The sequence below is a fragment of the Euwallacea similis genome, chromosome 3, assembly GCF_039881205.1.
Source record: "Euwallacea similis isolate ESF13 chromosome 3, ESF131.1, whole genome shotgun sequence".
In the NCBI taxonomy this organism is placed as follows: domain Eukaryota; kingdom Metazoa; phylum Arthropoda; class Insecta; order Coleoptera; family Curculionidae; genus Euwallacea; species Euwallacea similis.
Window position 1 is genome coordinate 6450740 of NC_089611.1, and position 24227 is coordinate 6474966.

The 24227-nt window shown below is 36.1% G+C and overlaps 5 protein-coding genes across 9 annotated transcripts; 4 read left to right on the plus strand and 1 right to left on the minus strand.

The window, feature by feature from the left end:
* Positions 1–2797: 2797 nt before the first annotated feature.
* LOC136420152 (transferrin-like) lies at positions 2798–10957 on the plus strand. Of its 2 annotated transcripts, none has more exons than XM_066406963.1 (12): positions 2798–2942; positions 7016–7103; positions 7159–7283; positions 7784–8059; positions 8121–8376; positions 8428–8597; positions 8648–8903; positions 8960–9108; positions 9159–9347; positions 9403–9510; positions 10091–10371; positions 10429–10957. In XM_066406963.1, the coding sequence occupies exons 1-12, from the start codon at positions 2870–2872 to the stop codon at positions 10597–10599; spliced, it is 2142 nt and encodes a 713-aa protein (XP_066263060.1). In that variant the 5' UTR covers positions 2798–2869; the 3' UTR covers positions 10600–10957. The 2 variants fall into 2 exon arrangements, with proteins under 2 accessions (XP_066263060.1, XP_066263059.1); XM_066406962.1 differs by lacking the exon at positions 2798–2942 and adding an exon at positions 4018–4257 and having other exon boundaries at positions 10429–10956.
* A 375-nt stretch (positions 10958–11332) lies between these two features.
* On the plus strand, positions 11333–15712 carry LOC136420161 (uncharacterized). Of its 4 annotated transcripts, none has more exons than XM_066406979.1 (6): positions 11333–11998; positions 12046–12161; positions 13274–13527; positions 13584–13839; positions 14526–14685; positions 15423–15712. In XM_066406979.1, the coding sequence occupies exons 1-6, from the start codon at positions 11599–11601 to the stop codon at positions 15488–15490; spliced, it is 1254 nt and encodes a 417-aa protein (XP_066263076.1). In that variant the 5' UTR covers positions 11333–11598; the 3' UTR covers positions 15491–15712. The 4 variants fall into 4 exon arrangements, with proteins under 4 accessions (XP_066263076.1, XP_066263074.1, XP_066263075.1 ...); XM_066406977.1 differs by having other exon boundaries at positions 15523–15712; XM_066406978.1 differs by lacking the exon at positions 15423–15712 and adding an exon at positions 14155–14401 and having other exon boundaries at positions 11334–11998; positions 14526–14664.
* A 651-nt stretch (positions 15713–16363) lies between these two features.
* On the plus strand, positions 16364–17476 carry mRpL15 (mitochondrial ribosomal protein L15). Its single transcript, XM_066406987.1, has 3 exons — positions 16364–16552; positions 16605–16762; positions 16817–17476. The coding sequence occupies exons 1-3, from the start codon at positions 16460–16462 to the stop codon at positions 17442–17444; spliced, it is 879 nt and encodes a 292-aa protein (XP_066263084.1). The 5' UTR covers positions 16364–16459; the 3' UTR covers positions 17445–17476.
* Positions 17477–17771: 295 nt separating this feature from the next.
* LOC136420163 (mitochondrial ribosome-associated GTPase 2) lies at positions 17772–19527 on the plus strand. The gene is made up of 6 exons (XM_066406982.1): positions 17772–17929; positions 18050–18263; positions 18427–18564; positions 18623–18756; positions 18809–18947; positions 19003–19527. Exons 1-6 carry the CDS (start codon positions 17822–17824, stop codon positions 19386–19388), a joined length of 1119 nt encoding a protein of 372 aa, XP_066263079.1. The 5' UTR covers positions 17772–17821; the 3' UTR covers positions 19389–19527.
* On the minus strand, positions 19437–23809 carry AlaRS (alanine--tRNA ligase, cytoplasmic). Its single transcript, XM_066406957.1, has 16 exons — positions 23712–23809; positions 23203–23470; positions 22902–23125; positions 22688–22843; positions 22489–22634; positions 22353–22429; positions 22176–22296; positions 21890–22111; positions 21663–21837; positions 21423–21598; positions 21265–21371; positions 20937–21198; positions 20469–20758; positions 20287–20410; positions 19917–20235; positions 19437–19857 (listed from the first exon to the last, which is right to left on the minus strand). The coding sequence occupies exons 2-16, from the start codon at positions 23438–23440 to the stop codon at positions 19594–19596; spliced, it is 2901 nt and encodes a 966-aa protein (XP_066263054.1). The 5' UTR covers positions 23441–23470; positions 23712–23809; the 3' UTR covers positions 19437–19593.
* Positions 23810–24227: the final 418 nt, after the last annotated feature.

A 24227-nucleotide genomic window follows, 5' to 3' on the forward strand; every position in this document is an offset into this window, starting at 1 on the left:
GCCAATAAAAAGCATTCCTTCGTCTCGGAAACCGATTACGTTTATTTAATCGCTCCTACTGTCGGAATCATTTAGGTTGACGTGACAAATATAATAAGATAGGAACGTAATTGATTAAATGATTAGCCGAGAAGAAACCACCCGACCGACCGTGCGAAAAAATTTCGCCTTAATCTATACATTATCTACTTGGAGTGTTCAATACAATGTAATTGTTTTGCCTCTAAATAGCTCTAGTGCGCGCAAGATTGGGTTTGAAAGCGCTAGTTAGCATTTGTCTTAGAACTGTCAGTGAGCGTCATGCGCGTTTTTCTGAAAGTATCGTTAATTGCAGAGTCGGTGATAAGACAGGGAGTTGTGCCGCTAAAGTTTGTCGAAAATGTCGCAGAAAGGCGCAGGTAATTATTGGTAGTCCGCGGATATCTCGTAGGGACTGCACAAAGGAAGATCACGTAATTAGTGGCACAGGAATAGGCAGATCCGTACGGCTCTCATTTGAGGCCTGCGCAAACCTTAGAACCTCCCAGAAAAAGCTCAATTTTTAAAAATCACTTTATGTTTCCCTCTAACTAGATACAGTATAGATACATCTGTCTTAACTGAAGTTAATTTATTTTTTATTTAACCGGTCTTTTAATTAGTTTATTACACTTCATTTCAAAGAGTCCAATCTGGACCACACACGCAGCAGTGGCACGCGCCTCGGCGCGAACCATCGGTCATTTCCGATACCTCGGACCAACGGCCGAAGCGCCGGATTCTTCGCGACTTCTCCGCCTTGGACCACACACGCAGCAGCGTGCGCGCAGCTCCTCGTCAAAGCGATAAGAGAAAAGAAAGAGGAGAATCAAGATGAAGAAGGATGTAGGAGGAAGGTCGCACGCATGCTGTGCCTATGGTAGGGGAAAGACGGAGCGATTGGTTGAAGGTGTAAAGTATGTCATAGAATTTATTGGTTTTGAAGCATTTACAGAGATACGGGTTCGTTACATTTTTAAGAGATTGAAGGCAAACTGAACTTATGAAATTTCTCAAAATTGTTCAAAATTTTTGTCCTGGCTTTCAGCGGATTCTCGACCATCGTACAGGTTTAATAAATATGCGACTATAAGCCCCTGTCATTAACCACTTGAAATAAATAGTACCAATTTTACACCAATTAAAAGGTAAGTGATGTACGTGCTTCAAGAGGAATTTTTTGCCGCAAACGGGCCGTTGGCGACGTGTCGAATGGCTTTCGCAATCGTAAAAGGAACTCGGGAATAATTCCATGTACAGGTAGGTGAACGGGCATGTGGTGAAATTGCGGCCTAAAAAACTCTCTAGGGCCTAGACACCAGTGGCGGGACCAACCCTGCCCCCCAAAAAGAACTCCTAGAGAAAATAATGATTATTATATTTCAACCAAACTTTACGTTGCTTGTTCTCAGCTTGACCAGAAGTCCTCTGGAACAAAACGCAGTGAGGATTTTGGACCACACACGCAGGGTAGGCGCGCCGCAGCACGTGATTGCTCACCACTCTCCGCCAATCGGTCAAGAGCTTGAATCTCCGCCTTTGGACCACACACGCAGCTGCTTGCGCGCAGTAGATGAACCACGTGCTCGAACTAACCAGGAAATGGCAACGCCGCGCCTAGCATTTGTTTTGTTAAATGCACGTCATACTTTGACAGGAAACATATCTAGATGGATGTTGCCAGATCACGTGCAAAATCTAGATATATTACATTAATCAACAATGAAATTTAACTATTATACCCAACATATAATTGGGAGAATATAATAAATATCTACGCCGTAAAGCCCTTATCGCAATATCTTCAATATTAACCGAAACGACCGCTTACGTTTTCAATGCTGCCTAGAGTGAAAACAGTCAGCTTCCCTTGTAGCATTTACCACGCTATCAAAGAGGTATAAGAAGTGCTCGAAACTCTTTCTTGAAAACTCTCAATTAAAGTGTTTAAAAATCCCATTTGGTGAGTAAATACATATACCATTATATTTTTATGATTCAATATAGTTTTTAGATACCACTAGAGGTGAGCTGGTAAATGTGGCAACGCTGTATTCGAGAGTCCAGCGGCTTGGATTTATTTCCCACGGACCGAGGAATGTCGCGGCGTGACCCCCTCCCCTCCCACGCCTTATTAACCCGCAAGAACAAAAGACTGCCTGCGCCCGAATCGTAGCTTACTGGTTTTATTTGGCGGCCTATTAATCGATCTTTTATGGGTTGTTTGTCGTATTTTCTCAACATTATTTCATATTGTTATGGTTCTCAGTATTAGAACAGTAGTTAGCTGCGTAAAAGGAGAACAAGAACCGTGTTTGGAATGAGCTGGTTTCCGTGTGAAGAATTTAAAAGATGTAGATCTTAAGCATTTCGTTGCGTTTAGACCATACTAGTTGGTAGTAGCTAGAAAACAAGGAAATTAAAAACAAGAGAAAATCTGATTTATTTCTTGACTATATGGTGGAGCAACTTTATCCGACAGCAATACAGCTTTATCGAATGTAGCATAGGTTAATTATGAATAATTTTTTGAAGCATATACGATATGTTACAATATAAAATAATCAACAAATGTTCTGAAATGATAATATTCCAAAGCGTAAATATATTCTTGATTTAATGGTGAAAGAAAGTTACCATAAAAATCTTTGTTACCATGCAGTGTAATATTAATTTATAGTAGTATATAACATTGCGTCATCAATTCGTTGCAAATCGGATTATTTAACGGTTATCTTTAAAATAGATAAGGAATCACGCATGTGAAATGCCTAAATTTTGATTCTAGCGATAGTATTAGTGTTCACACCCGGTTTTAATATACGTCAAGCATAAAAACGAAGCTTAAAAAATGAATTTAATGTTCCTAAAGTGTTTGGTGGTTTTTATTTTCTGGACGCAAAGCACCGCACAAAACATTGCAAGTAAGTAGTCGCATGCGAATTTGAAATAAGTATCGAAAAATGCATTTTTATTGATCAAGTTATGAAAAAGGAGCTACCTTAAAATAATACATAATCAGATTAAGTACTATTTAGTGTAGACTTTGATAGCTTTAGTAACTTTAAGATAGTAAAGGTAAGAGTGTTCGTACTTAAGTTGTTGATATTAAAAAAATATTGAAAAATTATCGATTTTCTAACGGTTTGAAATGCAGGCAACCTTGAAAGTTATCTCAGAGATTATCCATTATTTGTCCTACTAACATGTCATAAAGTTAATATCCTTATCAACATTTAACAGGAATTCAAAGGACAAATGAGATCCTACTAGTGCTACGTATACAGGGTGATTTGTCAACAATGAGAAATTCGATAGCTGGAGATGCAACATATCAAATGGTGATCATTGGCGTAAATATGTCTTACCCGAAATTTGTTGAAACTTATAATTTTAATTTGTTTTCTCACTATTATTCTGAAAATATGTAGGTTAAGATTCACGAAAATTAGCATGAAATTTATAAAGTTAAAGTAAACATAAAATTAAAAAGAAGTATGAAAAATTCGCCTCAAAGAACATTTTGTATTTCTGAAACTATTAAGTTGTAAATTAGTGGTGTTTTTGATCGTAATCACTATTTAACGTGTATTATCTCCAGCTTTTCGCTTTCTATTTGTTAATGAATCACTCTGTAGATATAATTAGGTTGCCATCGCAAATAAATTCATTGATTAACATGGATGCTTCTGATAATTGTAACTCTTTCTATATTTTGTATTTTTGTTATTATTATGTTATTGTAAACATTTTTATACATAGTTTAAAAAAACTTATAAATCGTTTATCACAAAACCTTTCGACACAATTCCGAACTGAATATACACTTGTACTCCAACTACACTTCGTCTCAGTGCTTTGATTCTGCACGCAACACTCCTAGAGTAATGACCTGGGTTACTATCCTTCTTCACTACCACACATCTTAAAGCAGGACAAGAACATATTTAGCACACTAAACTACTTTTCCTTTTCACTTTGACTTTGACGTCTATTTGTTTTCTTTGTTATCATGTGTTGAACACATTCAAAAAGTTTTGTATTTAATTTTTAGTTATTTAAAAGGTGTTAATTGGATATATAAAAAACGTACTATTGCTGCTAAGAGGTTTATTTTGCATTATACTGTGTAGTGCTGCTGGTAGTATGATTAAACTACAATGTCAAGCTTTGCAACAGTAACAATATTTACGCTTTGCTTGGCGTTTGGGGCGCAGCAACAGTTGCCTGGTACTTCAGGTAAATAGTTTTGATCTGATTTAACCACTTACTACACATATTTGTAATCCATAAAACTAACGTATACTGAGATGCATGTTTACAATCTTCTGTGAGGTAAATAAGTACTGACAAGGTTTGATTAGCACATAAAAATTTGATCCTGACTGGTGACACTGGAGGAATTCATTACCTTCAGGCTTTTTCTAGACCTTTATTTGAATCTCTAACTCACATAAGTCTACAACAGCTCTATCATTACCCTGACAAAAAGCCCACTTTGAATGTAATATAAAGTTAACATAGCATAACAATTTCTACACATTGTGCAACTTTCTTATGAACATTTATTTTTATATTCATTATACAGGGTGTTAGTGAAATAACTTTCGTAAACTTAATCAGTGATTAAGAACACCATTTTGAACAAAAAAGTTCCTTACAAGAGGGGTCGTAAATACAACCATTTCCTTGGAAAATCAAAAAAACATTTTCTGAGAATTAGTAACGTCGCCTCGTATTTATTTCATTTTCACACCTACTTAAGTAGCCGCATGAAGTGGGTTTGTTTTTTACACGTTTTTTTGGGTCAGATAGATTTTACAGTACTTAATTAATAAAATGTACTAAATTCATGGAATTTAAAAATTATATGATTCTTATTTTATTATTTTGAAAATCCATTTACCTTGAAATTATTGTTATCATCTTTAATTAGCTTAACATGACACATTACACATTTTACACCACTCACATCACATTCAAAAACACAAATTTATTATTGTTTTTGGTACATTAAATGTTCTAAATGTTCACCATTTGAGTCCATGCATGCTCTATTCCAGGTACTCCTTGTTGAACTCTTTTGAACAAGGTTTAAAATTTGTTCTTCGGCTTCAGAACTAACTTCTCTCTGTCGACCTCGTGTCCTTGATATAAAGAAACAACACTCTTTGTATTCAGGAAATTTTAGGAAACTCGCACAAATGTTTGTCGAGCTGGAAGTTTTCTTTCTGGATAAGGATTACCGTAAATGCGCCTAACTTCTTCAGAATTTTGTAACGCCTCTACATAGATCAAAAGCATGTCATGATAATCGCGTACAGAATGCATTGTCACTTAGGTACTGTTAATAAGTCAGAATAAAATCACTTAAAGTTCGCCCAAATTAATTTTGCGGATAATCTGTTACGTGTACCGACAGAAGATGCATTCAACGAGACCGAAATCACTAAAATATTAAAAGTATGGAAGGACATATAGTCCATGACAAATTTGAAAAATAAGGGTGGTTTTTGTCTTGTCCCTTCTTGATGGTCACTAATGAACTCCACATGTCCATGGCGCCAGACATCTTTGCCCAGGATCATATGTCACATAAAATGGGATAAAGTGCAGATGGTTATATAACTCATGTACTATTGAGGTACTAAGTCAATCTGTTTGCTGCGCATTCCAATTCCTTATCACTTCGCCCGCAACGTGGGTGAGCGACCCTCATAAGGGCCATAAAAAACAATCATAACGAAAATAAACTTCTCTTCTCGGTAATGTTCAGTGCGGCGTTGCCACTTACGTTTTTTTACCGCTTAAGTTATTAATTAAGTTTTCAATTGCTTTTAACAATGTTATTGTTGAATAATTTTAAGTCTTTTTGTTACACATCAAATAACCAAAATGTGTCAAGTACATTTTTCCACATTTTATTCAAATTTTAAACCTTATCATAGCTTTTCGATTACCAACTTTGACATTTTTTTAGAAAAAACTATTAGGTTTTCGACCCCTCTTGTAAGGAACTTTTTTGTTCAAAATGATGTTCTTAATCAATGGTTAAATTTACGAAAGTTATTTCACTAACACCCTGTATATACATTATTTTTATTTACTCATACATTTACTTGCATAAATGTATGAATTGAATGATGAATTAAATGTATGAAACTGAATATGTTCGAATTGGCTCAACTTTTTATGTTATTAGAAGTTAACCCGCCTTAATAAGGATTTCAATGTTATAAAAATCCCCTTTTTATGTGTCTGAACTACTCATGCAGATAGTTTCAATTACTGGCATTATTTGTGTTCTCAGAGGTTTACTAATCAATTTACAAACATGTGATAATCTCCTTGTTTGGTTAATGATAACAGTCTAGATTTAGTGGGTATTGGCAGGCTAATCATTATAAGGAAATTTAGTGGTAGAATTTTTTTGAATGAGATAATAATGCTTTCACATTAGGCAATAGGTATCTAAATACATTTTCAAGGTGGAGATAAAAATAGCATTCTAAGTTTTTGTTCATTATGATTTATTAAGTAAACATTAGAGCTGAAGTAAATGTTTTTTGTTAACACAGAGGGACAATTAGTATGGTATATTAGGTTTAGTCATAGCAACTCTCAGGTCATATTTCAGTCAGTCTACCTAATTCAATACAATTACATATCATTAAGAACCTTAAATTTTCAAAATGCTGGTGAAAATCAAAGTGGAAGTCTAGACCAGTGACAAGTTTCTGTTCAAGTTGAAAAGCCATTTATGTTCCTGCCTAACGACTTAAAATAATTTGATTTAAGTGTTTCTTCTTAAATTTACTTGTAGAAGGATGGTTTGTTTGCATTATATTTATATTCCTTCTCAGGAATCAAATACACAGAAATAAGTTATGTCAATAATATTAGGCATTTATACTACTAAAATGAAATGTCATTAAACAGGAATCTTAAAATTAGATCCATTACCTTATCTATTTCCTATTTCAAATATATCTTTCAGATAAGCTGTGCACAGATATCAACAACAATGATGCATGCCAGCAGATTGCAAGGGAACAGGAAATAGCATGCCAAGTTTTCCCATCAAAGTAGGTTCTTTCTTAGCAACTTTATCATTCCAATTAAAATTTTGGCCTTCTCTAGGACGGATTGTATCTTAGATATAGACCAAGGATTTTCCACACTGACTGTCTTGAACCCAGAAGAAGCTTTTCTGGCTGCTGGATTAGTCTCCACGAATGTTATAGTTCTTGCTGAAATCATAGAATGTAAAACATAGAGTAAATAGTTTAAATTTGGAGAGAAATAAGATTTGGAATATTTAGCATTCATGTAAAAGTAGATCCAATGAAAATGGAGTAAGTATTCAAATTATAGAAAGGAAATTTGCCAGCAAATCTGCTTTACAGTTCTTTCACTTGCTGAAATTGATTATTATAGATAGATTGAGAGTGAAATAGAGCATAAATAGTATAAAAATATCTCTTTTGACATAAAACATATCTAATATTATATTAATTGCATTTTTTTCTACTTTGTTTTGTATCTATTTATGTTCTTTTTCTTTTTCTATTTTTCTATAATAATAATTTACAATCAGTTGTATGAATGCAAATCAGATATATTTGCAAATTTCAATGTTGTAAATCTATTCCTTACTTCATATTAATTGTATGTACTTTTGCATAAACACTAAAAATTTCAAATGCAAAAATTTTTATTAGATTAATTTATAGTTAATATTTCTAAATTGTATATATTTTTAAAGCAAATCCTCCCTATGAAACTGCAATTCTTGCCAGACTAGCTTATAAAGGAGGTTTGGGGGACAAAGCTAAAGGTTTAAAGTTCTGCCATCCAGGCTACAATCATGAGGAACGAGTCACCAGATATATTTTGGACGAATTCGATTATAAAACGGCGAATATTAGCTGTGGCGTAGACACTTTTACTGAGGAAAAATTCAAGGCTTTAGCTAACTTCTTTGGCAGCTCTTGCAGGCCTGGTACATGGACCGAAGACTCCGAATTTGATACTTATCTCAGTAATAATAAATTATTACTTGATTAAACACGTTCTTCTGTAATGATTAAACTTTATTACAGAAAATAAATATCCCTCTCTGTGTGAGTTATGCGGTTCTAATGGCTGCAACACCAAGTATCTGGCCCCTTTCAATGACTCTTTGACTTGTCTGAGTAACGGAGGGGATTTGGCTTTAACCACTGTTAAATATGCGCAGGACTTTCTGAGTTCCGGCTCAAACGCAAATAATTTCCAATATTTGTGTTCTAATGGATCCGTGTCTTCGACTCCCTGCTCCTGGACGAAGCAGTTAAATAGGCTTCTGGTAACCACTAGGTAAAGGTGCAAAAGCTGAAATAACCATAACTAACATGTTCGTGTAATTAGGGAAAGTTATGCCACTTTTCGAACTTTGATTGAAAACAAACTACCGTCATATATCTCCGGAATTGATAGTGATGTGTCCCAACAATACCTAGCAACACTTTTGCAACTTGCCAAACAGGATACTGTGAAATTACTTGATAAAGCAACAGATTTAAAAAGCTATGTTTCAGGTAAGGTTTTAATTACGCTATACTTGAGGTGTCATTTCTAAATATTGCAGAGAGACGTGCTATTCCAAACCCAGATGAAGCTGATGTCATAAAGTGCGGACCTTTGCTAAAATGGTCAGTCACAAGCAACGTTGAAGAGAATAAGTGCAGATGGCTACGTCAAGCCAGTGTGACCCACGGACTCTATCCCGTGGTTAATTGCGTCAAGAGCACAGATAATGATACCGTGTCCAGCTTGGACAATTTGGAGAATGGTAGCGCTGATATTGCTTTTATTGACGCCAGTTTCGGTTACATTGCCAGAAGGTTTTGATTAAAGTGCTTTAAGTAGTTTTATTGTTTATAATCCAAAATAATTTTAGGAAGAACTTAACAAATGTGGCATATCCGGAAACGGACATTGGTCGGTTGAATCGTATAGTAATTGTGGTGAGAAACAACTCGAGTTGGTACACGAATTTTAACGATTTCGAGGGAAGGAATGTGTGTCTTCCGGAATATGGGGGCAAAGGTGCGTTTTATTGTTGCTTAAATTCTTTTATTTGATGAATTAAATTTTAGAGTGGCTGGCTTTTATTGATCTTCTTCGAACGCAAAAGGTCCTTAAAGACAGCACCGATTACGGCAGTATTTTCAGCGACTTTGTGGGAGACTCCTGTGCCCCTGGAGCCAATTCCAAAGACCTAGACATACCCAACACCAACATTGACAAGTTATGCGCCAAATGTTACCCGGTGGATGCCATTACAAGTAACTACTATATAATATCACTTACGTTGTATTAGTAATGTTACTTTCTTTTTAGCTTCAAAATACTGCAATGCTGATTTAAATAACAAATACTATGGCAGCAAGGGGGCTCTTCTGTGTCTAGAAGAGAACAGTGGTGACTATGCCGTTATCGCGTCAAATGGTATAAATTGTTTCAACCATTGAATATTATGGAAGCGCAGTGCAATCTGCCTGCGTTTATCAACTGCTTATTTCGCCTAATTTCTGTCGTGTCAACTTTGAGTAAAATATGCACTGAGAGCAGAGTTACAGATATTTGTGTTACCCTCATATTCTTCAGAAGGTAGAAGCTGGCTTAACTCTGTAGCGTGACTTAAATTTTATTTTTCGGAATCGACGTTTGAACGCAAAGATTCTTTGATCGATTGTTCATATAAAATCAGTGTTTTTTGCAGTGTCTACACAAGCAGGGCTGTTATGTTGAAAACTGATTTTAAATTGTTAGTTTAAACACGTTGTAAACAAGGTCTAAAGTTTTAAACTCCGTTTAAATTTAAGCTCAGTTTATGAACCTACAGAGAATACAGGGGTTAAGCAGTTGATACATCCAGCGTTGTAATTGGCTTCCTTTTTGGGTGTCACTTTAAAAGCATTACGCCGAACAAGTAATCTTTACTTATTCTATGCTTCAAATTAAGTGGTTATCCCATAAAATCTTATATATATAATAACCATAACCCATAAAACATTGTTTAACTTAGATCTTCCACGTTTCTACCTGAGAAATGCAACTGCCCGGCAGCAGTTTAGGGTAATAAGTAAAAACGGGTCTTTAGCTGCTTATCCCGGTTTTGAAGTAGATGAGGAAGCCCCGATAACGTTAATAGTCTCAGGAGAAGTGGTGTATAAAAACTCCTCGGCTGTACAATACAACAATACAGTGCTCTATTTGAGGCATTTAGAGGCGGAGTTTGGGCTAAATTTGGAGAAAGCTTTTAAGGTGTTTGAGAGTTTCAATCACACGAAAAATCTTCTGTTTCCGGTGAATTTTGAAATACACTGTTTTTTATTAGTTACTGAGTTATTTGATCCTACACAGGACTCAACCCCAGGCCTGACCTTTACCGGCACAAACAAATACATATCAAATTACAGGGAACTTTTGGAAAACTCTCAGGAAGAATTCAACACAACTGGCGGTGGAACTCGACTTACTGTTAGCGCCTTTATAACAATTTGCGGTATTACTATTTTATCTCTTATGATTTAGATCAAAATGATGTTATAAAACTTCGGTTTCATTCCTAGTTTTTGATCTAAGTTTTTCTTCTTTCAATTAAGGTAAAATTTTTATATAAGAGTGTCTTATTTATATTAAAGGCTGTGGTGCTCTTCGATGCCTTTTAATGCATTTTTATCAGTAGTAGTGTTTTACTATCCGATGTTTTATAGCTTTTGTAAATTTTTTCAGCCTTTGAGGGAATTAGTGTTAAGCCATATAGTTGTAACTGTCAGGGTCACATACGCTTACATATAAGGCAGTTATCTCAATTAATTATTATTTTTCTTTTATATTTGACTTTAAAAAGTTTATTCTTACATACTGATAATAAAATGATTGTGCAGTTTTGTATTATTGTAATATTGATTACATACTCAACATAGTCTTCACTCTCGCCATCTGTAGGATAAATTATTAACAGTTCCATAATGTTGCTCGCGTCTTTGTTTACCATATGTGAGACGGAGACGCAACAGCCTAGCAGACAAAAATTCGTTGATTGCGATCAGGAGTGTATTAACAATATTTTCCTCCGGCAAAACACTAATAAAAATGTACGTGTTCGATACTGTCTTGATACATATAGACAATTTATTTAAAATCAAAATTAAATCATGCATAAATTATTTCTTTTTCGTTAAATCTCGTAGTTAAAACTGTTTTAAACGCAAAATTCTAATAAGTTTTTCAATCCGCCTCTGTTTTGATTAATTATGCATAACGCAGGTGTGTCAAGTCAAGTCAGGTGGTTAGAATGCCTTTTGTTTTGGTGATAGGAATATTTACCTTCCTCGCGTTTCATTTTATGAATCGAACCCGCAGTGTCGTCAATGGTGGGGCGTACCGCTCGATTTCAGCATAAACCCATCCTTCTCCTATTATGTACTTGGCCATTAATTCCTAGCCAACCGGTTTGATAAATATTCACCGAAAATCATGTGCCTTGAAGTGTGACCCAAAATTGCTATAGCCTTGATTGAATCCAAAATGAGTGAGTCGAACAAAATCGGAGAGGGCCATGGAAGCAGTGTGGCTCCAGTGCCAGAACCGGCTCTGAAAACTTGGGTAAAATTTGATGATGAAACTGCTAAATCAAAACCTACAGCTACCAACACTGCTGAACAAGACAATATCACTGATATTTCTCAAATTAAACTTGAGAAACCTCCTCAGAAATCTCCAGCAAAGATTAAAGATCCCTTGCAAGATGACTCGCCTGCTGTTTTGTCTACTGAGAGTGTTCAGGTCAATTTGGAGCGGAGCCTGAGCAGATCAATGAACGAAAGCACTGGGTCTGCTAGTAATAATATGGCAGTAATTGAGCCAAAACCTTTGCGAAATGTAGAATTACCCATTGCCACTGTCGAGCCTATTAGGCAAGGATTTAGTAAGTAATTGGAACCAAGTAGGTTTTCCCTAATGATTATATTGCAGTCAATGGAGACATCATTGTAACTCTATTACCAGTGAATTCAAGGTTTCCTTGGGTCACTCCTGCAGTATTCCGTCCAGAATTAGTACCTGAGGAGTTGATGGCTCAGGGACTTACAGTGAGTATGGGTTTAATATAAACATCAGGTATATCCAAGATAAACTTAAGTTTAAATGTGGCTTAATTTTCTATATATGGAATCGTTAAATATGAGAATCAACCTGTGAGTTTGCTTCCAAAGAAGGTTTCCAGATAATTTTTCTTTAATCTTTCAACTAAGAATATAATTTGTATTTATAATACTGCATACAAACAGTGTATTTCCTTATCTATTGCATACCTTATAAATTACTAATCGTGCAATAGCGCAACTGGAAACAATTAAATCGTGTGACAAACATAATAATGACCAGTGAAAACTACATTTGTTGAATTCAAATGTTTATGTTATTTTCTCATTCAAGTGTTTTAATTGTCCTTAAATTATTATTGTTAAACGAGATATAGGAGATTTGCGGCCAGTATTGATAGTCAACTAACATCTCTATGTTTTTTCTTTGAGTTCAGGGTTTTTTTTAAAATTAAATATAGGGTATTTGATGGTCGAACTCAATGGGCAGATCGCCGACGTGTTGTGGAACTTGAGGTATTTTGGAGATATTTCAAGGTGTTGCTAAGGTACATATCTTCATATCCCAAGGTGTCTATAAAATAAGAATACCCATAATCTTCCAAGCAAGGTGACCTATTCGGGACTACTAAAATCATACAAAAGGAATTAGTATTAATTATTATTATAGCAAGTTTCTGTGATATTAGTGTATATTAGCCCATATAATAGTAAGTAAAACAAGAAAATTAGCATATAAGCAGCGCCTATCCATCCTGAAAAGCCTAAAATTAATGCCCTAGTTATTATTAGCTTAACACCCTTTAAATAGCAATTTCTTGCCGATCAGCTCTTTAACATTAAGAAAAAATCTGACTTTCAAATTAGTGTAGAAAAGCAAAAATTGAAATTTATTCAATATGTAGTGGGCTGTCTTTCATGTTCATCAAAAAAACCGAAATTCTCTGCAATAATCGCCTCTGCCCGTAGCTCAATTTTTAGAAATTACATAAGTTTTGACCATTTCACACACACGCGCATACCTGATGTTTTCGTTTCTTCCCTCTTTCTAGACATTTTCGAAACTTTAAAGTGCAACACAGTTTCTTTTTTTTTTTCAGTTAACAGTAGAAGAATACGTCCAAGCCATGGAGCTCCTCGTAAACGACGTCCGATTCACCCTGTACAATATTTGCTACAAACGAGTATTGGTAATCTGGATAAGCCTGGCATTTATAGTCCTTTTAGGCCTTTTATTCTCCGGCACCAACGGCCTCACTTTGTTCGGCCTGGGCATTGGTTGGCTGGTCCTAAACGCTGCTGCTATATTCATGTCCATGTACGTCAAGTTTAAGCTGCAACGCAATTTGGAGAGGTTGTTGGTTTAGTAACGTTTCAAATAATATTTTTTACTGATCTGTGCCGGTTTAGGTGCTTGGCCCATGTCAACAAGCAGCTTTTGAGGCACAAAATCGTCCTAGCCCTGGATGATAGAGGAAAAATTTCGTGCCACAAAGTGAATCTCTGCTTCATATACTTGGATTCTGCCCCATGCATCGCACATTTGCAGACTAGCATTGAGCAACAGGAGCGAGATCCTTCGAATGGGTGGGAGCAGAGGATGGATATTACTGCTAATGATATTGTAATTCAGGGTAGCAGGACTACGAGATTGTCTAGGAAGCAGGTGAGGTTTACGGGCACCTAAAACTATTCGTTTTCAATTGGTATTTTTGGTAACCCTCTTTATAATCTTCCTTCAATAACCTTCTTTGTAGCTTAGCAATTTAATAAACGCACTATAACAAGCGACAGAAGATCAGGGAGATCGCCTATAACTAAACCCTCTTCCAACCATTTAAAATGCAATTCAGTACAAATTTGAACAGTGGTAAATGCGGCACTTTAGAATACCTAATAATAATACTCTTGTAGTAATAAGACTATAAATTTCCATCATCCAAATTGTCCCTCCCAACTATTCTTTTTCTGCCCCCTTCAGGGTCGTTCTGAACAACTGTATTTGCGCTACATTCAAAGATGGGGCAAGGACTTTTTGCGCCGAAGGCTGGATTGGACCATAGACGAAGTGCTGGGCAATCCGGCTAATCCCCGGCACGTACAAAGTGGCCTGTGCCCTTGCCAGTACGTTCAGGACATTTTGGCCAACAAAATGACCCCTTTGGACGACCAGAGGGACTGTTGCCCCATTTGGTCCAGGTTTATGGCCCGGCTGGGGATTTATTGAAGTAATAGCACTTACATTCTCCGCATTAGCTGCTTCATTTTTTTCACTTTTCACTCATTATTTTTAATTGTTGGTGATAATGAGTTCAATCGTGGTTGTTGTCTAATAATTCTTTTGTATTTCAGGAACGTTCCACTCTTCTGTATATTCGCTACGTCTCGCGGTGGGGGCGTGACCGGGTGCGGGGGTTGCTGCAAAGTCCCCCCGCAGTCGGTGGCCGCCACTGCCCCTCTCAAACATGCCCCTGTCAGTTTATAGAGGAGCATCTGCACTGCAAGCCTCAAGGCAAGTTTAATTTTAAGTCATTTTTTTACCTTCCAGACCAGCATACTCCTTCTCTTTTCGGTGATCGTTCATCGTCACAGGTGGAGGGTGACAATAATCGGTCTAGGTGTCGTGTGCAATAACTCTTCTATGATTTTCCTCTTAAGAAAAGTTTATTAATCTTATAACTGAAACATAAGTCGACTTTGGGTATGAGTAAAATTATAGAGGAAAATGTTACTACAAATCATTTTTAGATCTGTCCTCTCGCTTTTGGGTCTTATTTGGTGATGGTTGCTTTAACGTACGGATCAAATTTAATATTTTATCCTTAAACTTCAGTACTTAATTTTATCTTCTACATGTACTTGTTATTATTTATTACCAATTTTATACAGTTTTTTTTGTTATAACTTTCAACGGGTAGTACAAATAGGCTGTAGAAAATGCTATTGATGAGATTATACAGGAAAAATAGCATGTAAAGTGTACTTAGTCCTAAGGATGGCAATTATCAAGTCCCTCATATAGACTGCACCTTCTTCCGTCCAATGCAACTGTGAACTTTGTAAATTATATTTACAAATTATTAATAAACATTAAAAGAATTTTAGTGGGTCGTTTTATTAAGTAATGCTAAAAATATTACACATTTCTCTCTGCTTTTTATTGCTTGGATGTGGGAGTGACACAACTAACCAGAGGTATTGTTCAATTTTTCTTCTCATTGCTTGAAGTACTAATTCATTGTTTTTTAGGGCGCAAAAATCCTTGGGACATATGCTTCTATCATGCAGATAACACAGACACTATTTATGCAGAATAATGTGATTCAACTTTTTAATATTGTTTTCATAGGTTCATGTTGTTTGTACTTTTCTGAAGGCAATGTTCAGTCCGAGTTATGGGCCTCAATGAACCTCCCAAGGCTTCCATCGCACGCTTAAGTATTTAATAAATTTAGTATCTTTGTTATATTTTTATATACTAAACTTAAATTGTTAACATATCTTAGATGACTAATAAACAGAGTTATTTTTACTTCCAACTCCTCCAACAACATTTTTCATTATTTTATCCACTTTACTGCTCACTTCCCTTATGAGTTCCTCCACTTCACTATCCAAGCAGTTCAGCTTTTCATGGATTTCCTCCAGGTTATTTGTGCCTTCTAGAAATTCTTCAACTTTTGAGAGCTGATGGTTGTGAGGGGGGGTTTGGTCCAATGCAGCATATAGTTTGCTCCGTTGGCACTCATCCAGACAAACTGCTTCAATGTCTTCGGTCATTTCTTCTACGGTTAAATTTAGGGGCCTTTGCTGCTGTACGGAGCTCTTCCCAAACATTTTGTATTTAATTTAACAGGGCGATTTGCTGGTGGATTGAGGTATTTCGATTAGGAATCAGGTGACGGAATAGAAAATTAAGAAATAGTGAAGCTCACTAAGAATTTTTCAAACTATTAACTAATTATTTGTAATTAAAGTATTAATAATCATAATTAAAATACTTCAACAAACATAACCTTACTTGCCAGTAAAAAAGTTCAGATTTATCTGTCTCTCTCTCTCTCTCAATCTCAACCGTTTGCGTAGGTACAATACAGACGAAGAGAGATTGAAGCTCCTGTGTTGGTTGCATAATAATCGAAATAAGTTGTTTTAAAAGTTAGGTTAGGTTAAACCAAATGGTAAAACAGAAGAAATTTTGTTTTAGTTTTTCTAATGAAAAATAAATAAATTTAGTTCAAAATCTGTGCTCTTTTGCTATTTTCTTAGTGTAGAAATTCCATAAAATGTCCCAAACAGTAGATAGGGCGCTAAATCTTCTAAGGGTCCTTCCTAGAGTATCTCTGGGCAATATTCGGGATAACCCAGGATCAAGAAATGTAAATTTAACGTTCCTTGCCTCGATACTCTTTTGATTTTGAATTATTGTAGAGTAAAAAAAGAGGCAGAGCCCAGCATGGAGGTGACAAACACGGAGATGGTAACAAGGGTTCTAAATCCAGACAAAACTATCCTCGCTTGGGTTATGAGACTGGGAACAACCCTTTTTACCTGCGATTTCCTCGAGAACCATACTATAAAGGACATCAGTAAGTGTTTCCCAATTTCTTTTAAAACGTGGTTATTTATCACACAATCTGCAGTTTAAAACGGCAATATCCCCCCTTATCCCTTCTCCAACTTCAACAGCTAATAGATGTAAACAGGGTTGACACCTCAAAACCTGTAGATTTGGTAGCGATTATAAACTCAGGTTTATACAAGTTATCTGTGGATGAAGGGCATTTTGGAGTTAATTTAACTGACGAAGGTGCTGATATTTTTGAGGCAAAAATCAATTTGGAAGTACAGTGGGCAAGTGAGCCTGTTATTGCTGCAATTGAAAGGGCCGGTGGGGTTATCACTACATCCTATTACGACCCACATTGTTTGCAAGTGATGGTGAACAGCAAAAAGTTCTTTGAAAGAGGAGTTCCAATTCCCAAAAGGATGTTTCCGCCTCCTGATGCAATTGAGTTTTATTCAAGTGCAGCTAATCGGGGATATCTAGCTGATCCAGATAAAATATCTGAAGAAAGGCTAGTTTTAGCCCAAAAATATGGGTATAATTTGCCTAAGATTGAAGAGGACGCAGAATATGAAATGTTAACTGAAAGAAAAGATCCGAGGCAGGTGTTTTACGGTCTCAATCCTGGTTGGATTGTAAATTTGAAAGATAAAGTTATTCTGAAGCCCAAAGAGGAGGAATTGTTGGAATATTATGCTTCATAGAATGTTAATGTTAATACAATGATTAGTTAATAGTTTCCTTCGTTTTATTTCTTGCTTATTCCTTTAGAAAGCCGGTATTGTTATTTTATTTAAAGCAAAAATGGGGTTTATTTTATTTTCGATGAAATTAAGGTGAATTAATGGTTGCATATTTAGAACGAAATATTTTTGAAATGACGTTACACTAGTTTTCTTTGTCGTTTTCATTGCTCTAAAGGCCTGCAGGAAAAGGAGAAGAATATTAAGTGACGTTCATAAGGTTATATGTTAATACAAATGAAGGTGCACCTAACCAAACTTTTGCTTGCATACAAATTTTCTGATTTTTTAAATTCGTTTTATACTCATTTTTAAAATCATAATGAGTTTAAAGTGAAATGTTAAATAACTTATTTAAAACAAACCTCATACAGGGGGTTGCGAGGTATTCGCAAAAGGTGGCCCGTTCCGTGGCCCCTAAGAAAGCAAAAGCAGTAGGAAATTCTGTAAGTTTGTACGTGAATAGGAAATTATTGTAGATTTTGTGGAATTTTGTACAAGATAGCTGTAATTTTGACTCTAATATTGATTTTCCTTGCCTTATATCCAATTTTGTCTTTCCATAGTTCCAAAACTTCATTGACTCTAAGTCACTTCAAGTGGTCGGTGGAAAAGGAGGTGATGGATGTATTTCATTCCTCTCTGTATGGAGTAATGAACATGCAGGCCCTGACGGGGGAGATGGAGGCCATGGGGGACACGTAATATTTCAGGCCAGCGCTAATGTAAATGACTTGCACCTATTGCCTTCAGTAGCCAAAGCAAATCATGGAGAATCTGGTATATTAAGCACATTACATACTGCATCTGCTTTTTTCTATTTGAGGACTTGGAAGTGCTTGATGATCAAATTATGACCACTGATCAAGATCTTGCTTGCATGGCTTTGCTAGCACAAAAAGATATGAAGTGATAGTATCTAAAAGACTAATTTTTATTATAGGTCGAAATAAGGATTGTCATGGTAAATGTGCTGAGCACTTGATTTTAAATGTTCCTGTAGGGACTGTGATTAAAAATGATAAAGGAAAAGTTGTGGGGGATCTCTGTAAAGAAGGGCACATGTATATAGCTGCTAGAGGCAAGTTAAAGGCAAAAAAGATCATAAAGTAAATAACAATTTTAAAATGGTTTTAAAGGTGGTGCTGGGGGTAAAGGTAATCACTTCTTTACCACAGACACAGAGCAAGTTCCTCAAATATGTGAATTTGGGGCCATAGGAGAGGACTTGCAATATCTTATTGAAATTAGAAGTATGGCTCACATGGGATTAGTAAGTGCGTTAACTCAAATGAAAAGAAATATTCATAAGGTGGAACAACCAGATAGGTTTCCCTAATGCTGGAAAAAGCACTCTGTTAAGGGCAATATCTAGAGCTAGGCCCAAAGTAGCTCCTTACCCTTTTACAACCCTGCGACCGAATTTGGGAATTGTAGAGTATGATGATTTTGAGCAAGTTGCAGGTACATTTTAAGTTAATTATTGAATCCGAAAATTTGTGAACAAATCGATTTTTAGTTGCTGATTTGCCCGGATTAATACCGGACTCCCACAAAAACAAAGGTCTGGGAATTCAGTTTTTAAGACATGCAGAAAGATGCTTGGCTCTGCTATATATACTAGACGTCTCGCTAGACGAACCCTGGACCTACCTAGAAACATTGCAGCATGAGATATCCGAATTTAACGTTAAAATGATGGAAAGACCGCATTTAATTGCAGCGAATAAGGTCGATTTGCCAGGAGCCTGGGAAAATGTTGAATTATTGAGAAATAAAACTACGATACCAGTTATTGCAGTTAGTGCTAAAACTGGGGAAAATATTGAGGAGTTATTGAGGGAGATTAAAATTCTTTATGATAGACAAAAAGCTTTGGAAGAAGATGGGGGTGATAATCAGTGACGAGTAGTGTAGGTAACAAAACACTTATATTTGTTGAAAATCCATATTATAATAAATAGAAAACACAATTTTCACTTATGCTAAATGAATAAAAAATGCAATACTCGTCAAACTAGAATAACTAAAAATATTGCTAAAATCAGAATAATGGTTTAAGGCTTTGTTTTAGACAAATTACCATTGAAATAATTTGTTAAATTTCATATTAAACCAACTTGCTGTCGGCAAATTTCTTGGCCAAGTCCAAGATCTCGCCCACTGCAACCGAGTTTGAGCCACTGGCTTGAGCAGAATCGGGTTTGCCGCCACCTTTCCCACCAATTTTCTGAGCCACTGTTTGCACCCACTCATTGGCCTTCAATCCTTTGTCAATGGCTTGTTTAGGTACTGAAGACAGGCAGAAAATCTTTTTCGAATCTACATCAACCGAGACGAAAAGGGCTGCAGTTGCTGGGCTTAAAGTGCGGACCTAAAGAGGCAATTTACAGTAAAAAAGCACCTGTTTAGATCATTTTTCTTAGCATTTACTTGCTTTAGGGCGGTATCTAAAGCCTTGGTATTGCTAAACGCCTTTAGTTCTTTCACCAAAATGGGCAAATCCGGGTGCTCCTTGATGAATTCCTTAATTTCATCCACTACTTTGTTTGCAATTTCAGCCTTGGTCGCGCGGTCTTTATCGTCCAAGTTTTTCTTCAATGTTTTGAGGCTGTTTCTGATTTCTTCTTTTTTCCAATAAGGAACCACCGCCTGCGAAACTTCATCGGTTAATTCCACAATTCTCTTGACGATTTCTTTGGATTTTGACCCGTCTTTGTCAGCTTCTATGGACGACTTTATTTCGTTTAATCTGAGAATTATCTTACTTAGTATCGCCTTTTTACCTGTTGTGGAGTTTTACCTGTTTTCAAGGACTTCATTTCGTTTCAAAGCTTTCGTAGCTTCGGGCCCAGTTAGAGCGACAATCCTGCGAATTCCTTTGGCTATTGCTTCTTCGCTGCTTATAACGAAATCGCCGATATGGCCTTGACAAAACAGCTTATAAAACCTCCGCAATGATTCACTAAAGGTTGTTTTTATTACCCGCATATTTAACATGGGTTCCTCCGCAAAATTCGATAGAAGTAGAATCTCCGGCAGGGCCAAAGGGATCTTTTTCCAGATCCTCAACGGGAATGCCCACAGAAACAATCCTTACAGGATCCGGGTAAGTTTCCTCGAAAACAGCACGTAAGCCTCTGATAGTTTTCGCAGTTGCCAAATTAGATTCTTTAGCAAATACTTTACCATTTTTGCCAATAAGGTCTTTAGTTGCTTGCTCAGCGTCTTTCACTTGAGTTACAGACATAGCTCCCTTATTGGTGAAATCAAATCTAAAACACATATTTATGTTAAAGCAGACCAGCGTGAACTATGGTGATCAGTAGGTGTAGCGGTTTAGCTATCCATAATGTGCTTTGATGGTTTAATTAATAGATTGCCAAAAATTCTATGCTGATTATTTCGCTGTTATTATTATTGTTATTAAATCTTTAAAGAGAAAATATTTACCTTAATCGGTCTGGAGCTACCAAAGACCCTCTTTGATCCGCTTCGGTTCCGAGCACTTTTCTGAGGGCGTAGTTCAGTATATGCGTGCCGGTATGATTGCCCATTACCAACCTTCTTCTCTCAGTGTCAATATGCAAGCTCACCTTATCTCCTTTCTTTAAAGTGCCCTCAATATTGCCGATATGGATGATATATCCGCCGCGCACTTGAACATTCTTTACTGAGAGTTCCACACTATCATCCCCAATTTTCACTAAATAACCTTCAGATAAACAAATAGCAAATTTATTATATAAGAACATATAAGAAAATTTGGCGGAATAAATACCAATGTCGTAAATCTGCCCTCCTTGCTCTGCATAAAAGTTAGTGCGATCTAGTAAAACCCCACATTCCTGCCCTGAAGTGATTTCATCGACAAATTGCTTATTATACCTTTAAAACAATTTTGGTTAACTGAAAAACTAAGTAATATTGTATCTGAACCTCAATCCAATCACCGTAGCTTCACAAGCGCCGAACTTGTAATCCACATCTAATTTATCTCCTGCCTCATAATCGTATTTAGGAGAATCATCAGTTGGTGGGATTCCAAGATTTTGCAATTCCGTTATTGCATGTACGTCCAAGTTAATAGTATCTGCAACCCCTGCTCCTTTACCCTGTTAAAACTCACTCTTATATAGGAACTATTTAATTTATTTATATACTATAATTTTTTTATACTTGAGAGATCAATTGCGCGTGCTTTTTGGCTTCCTCATAGGCCACCATATTAACGTTTAATCCCTTTTCCTCGGCCATTAGTGAAGTTAAATCCACAGGAAAACCGTAGGTGTCGTAGAGTCTCCAGGCTACATCTCCAGGTACTTCTTTACAATCGCCCAACCTTGCAATAGTTCTAGAAAGTCGAGTTTATATTAGGACATTTTATTTGAACAGAAAAGCCTTGCCTGTTAAGCAAATTTCTTCCTCTGCTTAAGGTCTTCAAAAACTGCGCTTCTTCTTCATTAATAGTGTCGATGATATATTGAGGATCTTTTTTTACTTCTGGGAAAGTATCTCCCAAAACATCAACCACAGTATGGACTAAAGTGGAAAAAAAGCCCGGTTTGGCATTTAGTTTTTCAGTTGCATATCTTACTGCTCTTCGGAGAATGCGTCTTAAGACGTATCTATTATGAATTATGTGTTATATCAGGAAAAAATTCCATTAGGTGAGATTATGGCTACACTTACCCTCTTCCAGTATTATCCGGATTTCCCCCGTCAGCTAAAGCAATAGTTAGAGTTCTCGCATGATCAGCTAAGACTCGGTAAGCCATATCTACGCCTTCAGTGTCGGCTTCCCCGACTTTCCCTAATTATTAGAAATATTAGATTTGCAAACACAACCCAATATTACATTTTTAGTACCTTGATAAGGCAACGCTCCTGTTCCCTTCTGAATGGCATCAAAAATAGGCATAAAAAGATCAGTATCATAATTAGATCTAAACCAGAAACTCCAATTAAAATTAAACCAAAAATCTGACTGGAAAATATCTTTAACCTTTTGTTTTGAATAACAGACACTAATCTCTCCAATCCCAAACCACAATCAATATGTTTTTTAGGTAAAGACTTCAAGGAGCCATCAGATTCTCTGTTATATTGAATGAACACAAGATTCCAAATTTCCAAAACGTCTGGATCGTCCTTAACAAAGCAATTATGTCGTGAAAAAATTATAACTTAGTATGTAAACCAACCTGATTAACTAATTCGGGTACGTCTCTACCCCCAATTCGATCAAAATGAAGTTCAGAACAAGGTCCGCATGGACCAGTCTCTCCCATTTCCCAGAAATTATCTTTCATTGATCCGGGAATTACATGTGATGGAGTAACACCCAAATCAAGCCAAATCTATAAATTTGTGCTTTATATAAATAATGTATTAATGGGAGTATTGATGATAATATACCTGTTTGCATTCATCATCAGGCTCTAGCCCAGCCTTTTGATCCCCTCCAAAATAAGTAACATAAATGCGGTCTGCGGGTAATTTAAGCTTTTGAGTTAAAAATTCCCAAGCCCATGAACAGATTTCCTTTTTGAAGTAATCGCCAAAGGACCAATTTCCCATCATTTCAAAAAAAGTGTGATGATAGACATCTTTGCCAACGTCATCCAAATCGTTGTGTTTCCCTGTATATATGAATTTAAAGTGCTGTTCAATTTATTTGAAATTGAGCTATAGATTTTGAGAGTTTTGTCTAACTTACCACCAGCACGAATACACTTTTGTGTATTGACTGCCCGGACTAATTTGGACAAATCGCTATTTGGGTCCACAGTTCCCAAAAAAATTGGTTTGAATTGATTCATGCCTGCATTGGCAAATAGCAAAGTGGGATCGTCTAGTGGAATTGTAGATGAAGAATGATGATAGACATGGTCTTTCTCTTTAAAGAAGTTTATGTATGCATTCCGCACTTCTTTTGCAGACATTGAGGTACTCATTTTCAGTTTTGCAGGGCAAGTTACTGTAATCTAGGGATAATGGATGAATGTTGATTGTGTCCCGATTTATGTCAAAACATTTGCTACATTGGAATGGGTGCAATATGCACTAAGGGTACAAAAACTAAGGAGTAATGCGATTTCTCCCATATGGTAAATATGGGTTACATGTGGGACATATGGGTTTTGAGTAATCTTCAATTTTTAACGGTTTGCAAATGTACTTTTTCATGGAGTTAATAGCTATAAGAAGATATTAACTGTTACCTACCCTTTAAGGTTTTATAATAAGCACAAAAACAAATTACTTTTCTGTGAATTCGTGGTCAAAAGGTTCAATTTCAAAGCTCGCGAATACAATTTTTTACTTGATGGTAATTTAAGGTTATGATTTATGATATGATGATGTTATGATCATCCGGATTGTGAAATTTAATGAAGAAACTTAAATATCCTTCAAATTTCAAACTGTTGAATAACACTTGGTTTTTTATTTGAACACTTTAATAACAATACGTTAAATAAGGTTTAAACTTATAAGTTATTAAAAATTTTAATGAGAAGTTTTTAAAATTCCCGCCAAAGACTTTTTCCTTTTAATCTTGACCGATGTTTTCTTTTAATGGCGTAAATGTCAATCATAGAACTGTTCTTTGTATGTGGCTTTCCTCATCTAGTGCATTGTATAACAAAGATAAAAACATATTTCTTACTTTCGGTCATCTTCGCTGACACGTGCGGAACACTTGCGCCCTCAATCGACAAAAACCTAACCTAACAGCGAAAA

What these genes read in the sequence shown, in the direction of transcription:
- LOC136420161 (XM_066406976.1), top strand. Translation starts at nt 11,599, where the DNA reads ATGAGTGAGTCGAACAAAATCGGAGAGGGCCATGGAAGCAGTGTGGCT. An exon ending in GCCTATTAGGCAAGGATTTA is followed by an intron (nt 11,999 to 12,045) that starts GTAAGTAATTGG and finishes ATTATATTGCAG; the next exon opens with TCAATGGAGACATCATTGTA. An exon ending in TGATGGCTCAGGGACTTACA is followed by an intron (nt 12,162 to 13,273) that starts GTGAGTATGGGT and finishes TTTTTTTTTCAG; the next exon opens with TTAACAGTAGAAGAATACGT.
- LOC136420152 (XM_066406962.1), top strand. Translation starts at nt 4,179, where the DNA reads ATGTCAAGCTTTGCAACAGTAACAATATTTACGCTTTGCTTGGCGTTT. An exon ending in ACAGTTGCCTGGTACTTCAG is followed by an intron (nt 4,258 to 7,015) that starts GTAAATAGTTTT and finishes TATATCTTTCAG; the next exon opens with ATAAGCTGTGCACAGATATC. An exon ending in TGCCGTTATCGCGTCAAATG is followed by an intron (nt 9,511 to 10,090) that starts GTATAAATTGTT and finishes TGTTTAACTTAG; the next exon opens with ATCTTCCACGTTTCTACCTG.
- mRpL15 (XM_066406987.1), top strand. Translation starts at nt 16,460, where the DNA reads ATGTCCCAAACAGTAGATAGGGCGCTAAATCTTCTAAGGGTCCTTCCT. An exon ending in ATAACCCAGGATCAAGAAAT is followed by an intron (nt 16,553 to 16,604) that starts GTAAATTTAACG and finishes GAATTATTGTAG; the next exon opens with AGTAAAAAAAGAGGCAGAGC. An exon ending in CCATACTATAAAGGACATCA is followed by an intron (nt 16,763 to 16,816) that starts GTAAGTGTTTCC and finishes CACAATCTGCAG; the next exon opens with TTTAAAACGGCAATATCCCC.
- AlaRS (XM_066406957.1), bottom strand. Translation starts at nt 23,440, where the DNA reads ATGAGTACCTCAATGTCTGCAAAAGAAGTGCGGAATGCATACATAAAC. An exon ending in GGAAGAAATTTGCTTAACAG is followed by an intron (nt 21,838 to 21,889) that starts GCAAGGCTTTTC and finishes TCGACTTTCTAG; the next exon opens with AACTATTGCAAGGTTGGGCG. An exon ending in GCTACGGTGATTGGATTGAG is followed by an intron (nt 21,372 to 21,422) that starts GTTCAGATACAA and finishes ATTGTTTTAAAG; the next exon opens with GTATAATAAGCAATTTGTCG.
- LOC136420163 (XM_066406982.1), top strand. Translation starts at nt 17,822, where the DNA reads ATGTTAAATAACTTATTTAAAACAAACCTCATACAGGGGGTTGCGAGG. An exon ending in CATGTATATAGCTGCTAGAG is followed by an intron (nt 18,565 to 18,622) that starts GCAAGTTAAAGG and finishes ATGGTTTTAAAG; the next exon opens with GTGGTGCTGGGGGTAAAGGT. An exon ending in GTATGGCTCACATGGGATTA is followed by an intron (nt 18,757 to 18,808) that starts GTAAGTGCGTTA and finishes TGGAACAACCAG; the next exon opens with ATAGGTTTCCCTAATGCTGG.